At 37.9% G+C, this 7,500-nt stretch overlaps 1 protein-coding gene across 1 annotated transcript in view; it reads left to right on the forward strand.

Moving 5' to 3' along the window:
- The window catches only part of LOC113814827 (uncharacterized), a 10,399-nt gene that overhangs the window by 2,135 nt on the left and 764 nt on the right, over positions 1–7,500 (forward strand). The window contains exons 2-3 of the mRNA XM_027366891.2: positions 3,813–4,014; positions 6,586–7,500. The exon at positions 6,586–7,500 is cut by the window's right edge and continues 764 nt beyond it. Of these exons, the coding sequence (XP_027222692.2) occupies positions 3,813–4,014; positions 6,586–7,500 (1,117 nt within the window). The remainder of the gene's footprint in view (positions 1–3,812; positions 4,015–6,585) is intronic.

The raw sequence follows: 7,500 nt of genomic DNA on the forward strand, positions 1-7,500 counted from the left end.
TGACAAGTGTACTCTTATAAATAGTGGTTGAATCAGTAATGATAGGTTCATGACATTAACCAACGAATAATTTAATATATTGTAAATTATCATTTATCTTGAATCATATATATATATATATATAGATAGATAGATAGATAGATAGATAGATAGATAGGTAGGTAGGTAGGTAGGTAGGTAGGTAGGTAGGTAGGTAGGTAGGTAGGTAGGTAGGTAGGTAGGTAGGTAGATAGATAGATAGATAGATAGATAGATAGATAGATAGATAGATAGATAGATAGATAGATAGATAGATAGATAGATAGATAGATAAATATTATGAAATATTGAGTACAAGAAATGTAAGAATAGTATTATCAAATGTTTTTTAAACTTTATACAAATTTATCTAGGATGTGCAGTAACATCTATGAACCTTTTAGAAAGCTCACAATATTGTTTACATTGGAGATGGTTCAAGATAACAAGGTTTTTTCCGGCAGAGAGGCAACCTTTGAATTTCAATATAGCACAACCAGTGAGGTCCCCACAGTTTTACTAACTTTGCAGACATGTATGAACACTAGTCAGTAATCCTATTATACTTTCCTCTGTATATGTAGTGTGGCTGCCTTAATTAGTATTGCCCTTTCATGTAAGTGTAATGGAGAAGAATTAAATAGTTTGGCAATTTCTATAATCTAGGACTGTGGGATGCACTAAGGTAGGGCAAATTTAAAGATGATATTCTTTTAAAGTAAAAAAAGTTGTAGCCATTGTTAAAGAATTCTAGGAATTTTTCAGGGTAGCAGCTCATGACAGATTGAGACAATTTTGGCATCAGTGGATTCCTCTCACTCTCTAGTTTCCAAATAAACAATTATTGCACAGAACCACCCCCTTCCATTAGCAACAATCTTGGCCTTGATAGCTGGGGATGGCATTGTGGGATAAAATATGGATAATATACACAGAATCAATAACTGTATTGTCGAATGCAAGTCCCCAAACCCCTGCCCAGGAAGACAAAGAATCATCCACATAGTCAAGGCAGGGTAGAATATACAACTGAAAAGTGGTAATGCATATTGCCGAGTCTGTCCAATACTCTCTCCTGCTGTTAATATGCGGATGATTCTTATTCCTGGGTGGAGGTTGGGGGCAGCAGCTCCCTAGGAGGGGTCCCAGGATGTTGTGACCCCTAACATTAGATAATATAGTGACTGATTCTGTGTATATTATTTATTTTTTAACCATTAGTTTCCCTGTTACCTTTCATGCTCTCCCCTGCTATTGGGGCCAAGAATGTAGGGGTTTGTGGAGTTCTGTGCAATTATTTATATATATGAAACTAGAGAGGGAGAGGAATCTATTGATACCAATATTGTAGTGATCTGTTACCTGCCACTATTCTGAATAATTAATCAGCAGACATGAATGAAAATGCCACAAAGAAAAAATATTGCGAAAAGCATTGTTCACAGCTGAAATCCTATTGGGGTTTCAGAGTTTCCAGACTGCCAAGTATTCAAACTGCACTCGGAAGGTAATTTTTAGGTCTTGGGTGCACTCCTATGGCAATATAGTGGACTTCTCAGATATTGAATAAATCTATAACATGCTCTTTTTCCTGTCTTTGCATAGGAAAAAATCCATTTACTTTTGTGATTATGAACATTATGTACAGTCATGGAAATCTCGTGTTTAGGTATATTATGTCCATTTGTCATTTATCTGTAATGAAAAGCTCAGTAAATGTTGCTGTCGCTGAAATAAAGTTGTATCCTTAAACCAGAGAAAGTATATAAAAAGAGTGCACTTACAATGCCATGTGCACTCTTTGAATTGTGAAAACTTGGCAATCTGGCTGAGTTTCAGCTCCATCTTGCTGTACATATAAGGTGAGGACAATAGCCATCTTTTTCAGTGTTTATGGCTTATGTGACACCTCTTTTGTGACAGGGATTGAATAGGCAGTAAACATTTATTGCATTTCCAAATGCATTTTTCTTGTTGGTTATTTTTATGCAACTTTGTACTTATATTTGTAATTTATATTACAGTATAATCTGGTATAAAATATCAAAAGACATCTTGGATATTATAAAATACTGTGTACCAGTCAAAAAAAATAGCTAACCGTCAACAGTGGCTAATCCAGTTATTTCACAGGAATGAATAGAACTTAGCAGCCTGCGTCCCCACTGAACGTGAGATAGATATTACGTATCATGCGACCCTAATTCACACAAAAAAAGATGGCTGGGTATTAGTGGGCAGAGCCCCCATTGACCCTCCCTTCACGGAAATCACGGCAACTTAGATTGTTGGACAAACTTTGTGATGCGGAGTTTGGGTCTTAGTCTCTGGTGAGTGTATCTGTACTGCAAAGAATTACCAGGACTGCTAGATTGAATTTATCTTTTCAGCATGGATGCACAAAGCTAAGACAAATTGAGGATGGTATTCTTGTAGAGGACAAAAAGTTGCAGTTTGTCTGTAGAAGCTATCTGCAGACATGTATGATAATGTCACAAATAAATGGAAGAAATTCTGGAAAGCACTGGGGGGGGGGGTGGAGCAAGCCCATTATCAATTCTTCCCTCAGGTAGACCCAGGCACAGTAACTTAGACCTTAACAATTCACTGATGGGCACGACTATAGTTATCATGGAAAGCCTACCTTTCATGATGGGCACTTATATAGTGACTCTATCTTTTTGCAATCTAAGCCAAGGCCTGTGTATACTTCAGAAACTGTACTCAAATCTTAAAGAAAAATTATGAGCTAAAACTTCTGAATACAGCATGAAAGAGAAAAGCAGAGAAAAATGAAGGTAATGGCTTTTGAATTATTATGCAGGAAGTCAAAGATATGCCCACAATTGCTAATCAAAGATATATCCACTCACATGATTGCTTTAGTCAAAAAAAGATTTTAGATTAGTGCAAAATCCATATTTTGTGAAACCATGTGTAATCTTGACACTCCATTAAAGCACTTGCAATATTTTGAAATAATCTGTGGTTTACCATCTCTGTGCCTGTGGATATAATATGGCTCTCAAAAGATATAGTTTTCTCTCTGTTAAGGTTTAGAGACAGAAACACTAAATCATTACTTTACAACCACAGCAACCTCTCCATTGGTCAAGATACTTAATGATTTATATATGAAATAGTGTAGGCTTTTCCATTCATTTTTTATTTATTTATTTATTTATTTAATTTTTAGGGGAGGGATCAAAGTATTGTACTTATTTTTCATACTTTGAAACCAAGTTTATGGGTTATCCAAAGGAGCTGTGTCTCCTGGAAGGAAAAGCTCTTTTTCTCTACACATTCTATATGTATTAAGTCAAATTGCTTTTTAGATTAGAAAGAAAAAAATCATCAGAAATTCAATACGATGCTAAGTGATCTTTTTAGAAATTCCACGTTAGTTTGCTCAATGAGAATGGAAATGCAGGTTTATATAAAAAATTTAAGTATATTTTTGTGAGAAAATTAAATGTGAGTAAGCTTGCATCTTGTCATACCTAGAGTGGTAGTGGTTCAATGCTTTTTGAGAGAAGGTAGTCATTCATCTATCATTGCAGTACAAGGTTGTTTATATATTTGCTGATATAAAATGTGCATTGATATAATCACATGAGGGTAAATAGACTTTATTAATGACCTCTGAAACCTGTTACTTATAAATGTATTTTTTTTTTCTCTCAAGAGTGTAGTGATGTATAATAATACATTCTATACCTTGATTAAGTGTATGCTTTACTAGCAGCAGATGTATCAGCGAGACATGAATATAACACTTAATCTGCTTTTTACAGAATTTGAGAAGCTATTCAACAAATTCAAAGAAGAGACTGGGTCTGTTTTCCGAGTCAAATCATCGTGCAGTGTGGCTTATGAGAACTCCAGGCGAAAGAAGCACTTCATCCCAGCACGATTTAAGTTTGTTTCTATCAAGTATTGCTGCGTTCACTATGGTCAGCCGAAAGTCACTGGCCAAGGCATCCGCACCAAACAGAGGTTAGTTTTAGTGGCTTCTCCTACATTTTCTTCTTCTTCTTTCTCTTCCTCTTTCTCCACCTTTTTCTTCTTCTTCTTCTTCTTTATTTGAATTGTGTTGTAATAATAAGTTCATTCATATTGATTTAGTAGTAGTAATTTTTCTGTATATGAATGAATATGAAATTGTTTCAGCTTCTGTCCCATATAATTTTTTTTTTTCTGATATTCCTGTATGTCAAAAATGCTATTCCTGGATGAAGATAAACTATAAGTTTAGTAAAATGTAAGCTACTAGCCATCTTCAGTACTTTTTTTGATACTGCAAATAAAAATTATTATTATTCTTTTACTCTCAGTTCTGTAGTAAAGAAAGTGACAAGTTTTTTACAGTAGCCTTCACACAGTATGTATGCAATTTATAGAACACAAGATATAATGTTTTCTTGTCAGAACTTGCATTTTAATGCCTTTGCCAGATGTAGGATACAGTAGTTTGGAGTTTGCGTTATTAACCCAGTGCCGACGGGCAAAAATGTTTGGCAAGTGCGACGTAAGAATGGGATTGTTGGCACGCATCGGCAGTTTCCCCTGTTTGCGCCCTGCTCGATTGGTAGTTTGCGAACACCTAAAAGGTTTTATTTTGCTATGATTTATAAAAATATTAAAATTTTGAAGGTTTACCTTCATTATAGTGCCATTGCCTAAAATCTTTACCATATAAATGAAGCCGCTTCTATTGGAGAAAAACAAACTCTGTCCGACGAGCCAGTGGTGTTGGAATGGGCATGATACCGACCGTGTTTCAGTCCACAACAGCCATGGCATGTACGTACATGCCACCAATTGGCTTGGGGTTAATAATGTACAACATCTGCAAACAGATACTAGGTATTACTAGTATATATTTATAAAACTTTAAATCCAAGTAACTTTACTGATTTTTTAAATGTAATTTTATTTATGTACATGTATATTGCATCAAGGCCTAGTTTCTTTATTTTTCATAGTTCTATTTTTAATAGCTTTGTATACTTTGAGTATCATTTTCAATGGGAAATTTGGCTGTGCTCTAAACTAATGGACAGCAGTTTCTGTTTGATAAGTCTTAACACCTAGAATTCAGTTTTCTAGGCTGAATTTCCACTCTGCCACTTATCATTTGAGGGGTGTTCAAAAGTCTGCAGAAAATCTCCTCCCTCTCCCTCTTCTCCCTCCTCCATATCTCCCTTCTCCCTCATCCCATATTTCCTTTCTCCCTCCTCGCCCTCTTCTCCCTCCTCCCATATCTCCCTCTTCCTCTTCTCAAAAAGCATGCAGGCAGGATAAAAACATACTTTTTTATATGATAAACGCTCACCCCGTACTGAAATTGTGTGCTTGAAATGCTCTCGCGACTGAGTGAAAGTTGCCAGAAATTCCTAGATGGACTCAGAATGTTGCCAGACGATATTCACATAGTTTTCTATAGCTCTAAGCGTCATATGAGGGCACAGACCGCTTGAAAGCAGCTTTTAAAGTTGATCAGGGCATAGGTCGTCGAGTAAAATAGTGGAAAAAAAAACGGAAAACTTCATGTGCCCTTAGAGACGTTTAACAGGTTAAGTAGAAGGGAATTGTACAAGTGTGTTTATGATATGCTCACAAACATTTAATCTTCTCACATAAACATACAGATTATTATTTTTTTTCTCATTGATGAAACTAGGGTAGAACTTCTAAAAAGCCTCATGTAGATTGCTTAGCATTGTCTTGAAATTTATTTTTTTCTTTCTAATTGAAAAAGCAGTTTGGCTCCCTCAGTACATATGGATTGTGTAGAGAAAAAGAATAACCCCACAAATTTGGCCTCTAAATATGCAAAATTTCAGTGCACCATTCTTTGATATCCAAAAAGAAGAAAGGAATTTTTGAATAAAAGAAGGAAAATGAAGCAATGCATTCACATAATATGTGTGTGTATATGTGCGTGTGCGTGTGCGTGTGCGTGCGTGTGTGTGTGTGCATGTGTGCGTGCGTGTGTGCGTGCGTATGTATGTATGTGTTTGTGTGTGCGTGTGTGTGTGTGTGTGGGTGTGTGTGTGCGTGTGCGTGTGCATGCGTGTGCGTGTGCGTGTGTGTGTGTGTGTGCATGCGTGTGTGTGTGTGCATGCGTGTGTGTGCATGCGTGTGCGTGTGCGTGTGCGTGTGCGTGTGTGCATGCTTGCGTGCGTTCGTGTGTGTGCGTGCGTGCGTGCGCGCGTGTGTGCGTGTGTGTGTGTGTGTGTGTGTGTGTCTCTCTCTCTCTCTCTCTCTCTCTCTCTCTCTCTCTCTCTCTCTCTCTCTCTCTCTCTCTCTCTCTCTCTCTCTCTCTCTCACTCTCACTCTCACTCTCACTCTCACTCTCAATCTCAATCTCAATCTCAATCTCAATCTCAATCTCAATCTCAATCTCACTCAAACTCTCTCACTTACTCACTCACTTACTCACTTACTCACTCACTCACTTTCTGACTCACTCACTCACTCACTCACTTTCTGACTCACTCACTCACTCACTCACTCACTCACCCACTCACTCTCATTAAACATATATATTTTATGTCTTTGCAGGTATCTCCCCTGTGGATGTGGATGTGTTTTATCGCTGGCCTACAACCGAGGGGCGCTGTTCATCTCTCAGGTCATCATGCAGCACAACCATGAGGTGAGCAATGAGATGGCACCTTACTATGCCATCAACAGAAGAATCAGCAATAGTGAGCTTAAGCAAGTGGCACACGTGATAGACTTGATGCCTAGCAGCCGAGCCTTACAGCAGTTCCTGCAAGAGCACTTTCACAGGCCTATCACGCTACAGGATGCCAAAAACATACGAGCCAGACTAAAGATGGTCCAGATGCAGCCACACTGTGTCATCAAGCACAATGTAAAGGCTGTACCGCAGACAAAGGAAGAGAAGCACGTTGAGGAAGAGGAGAGGAATGACATTGAACATGAGATAGGAGAGGAGGAGGCTTTAGAGAGGCCAGGGGAGTTCACAGAGCTAGAAGTGATTGCCAGTGACCATGACCTTCAGGAATATAAACAGTGCCAACAACAGCACTTTGTTCAGAATTTAGAAGAAGATGAACACATCTCTCAACCCAAGTGGAAGACCAAAGTGATCAATGACTTGAAAACAAAGTTAGTGAATCTCATGAGTAGCTGGGAGAACAACTTGTTTTGGGAACGGGTGTCTGTCATCAACAAGTTAATAGACTGTTGGGAGAATGGAGATAATTTTGATTTAAGTTATAATCAAGAAACTGTTTACAGCCAAGGTCAGGGGGTGGTTATCAAGAAAGAACCTGAAAATACACTGACCCCAGAAAACATGGGACCACAAGCAAGAAGACTTCAAGTAGGGAAACACAGAAAAACACAAGTGGACAGAAAAGTGCCTCACTCAAATAATGAACCAGATAGTCAGTTGAATTTCGTGCTTCCTCTCCTAAGCGGTGCTAACATGCAGCTTCTTCCAGCTTC

Source organism: Penaeus vannamei, chromosome 31 (genome assembly GCF_042767895.1).
Source record: "Penaeus vannamei isolate JL-2024 chromosome 31, ASM4276789v1, whole genome shotgun sequence".
NCBI lineage: Eukaryota > Metazoa > Arthropoda > Malacostraca > Decapoda > Penaeidae > Penaeus > Penaeus vannamei.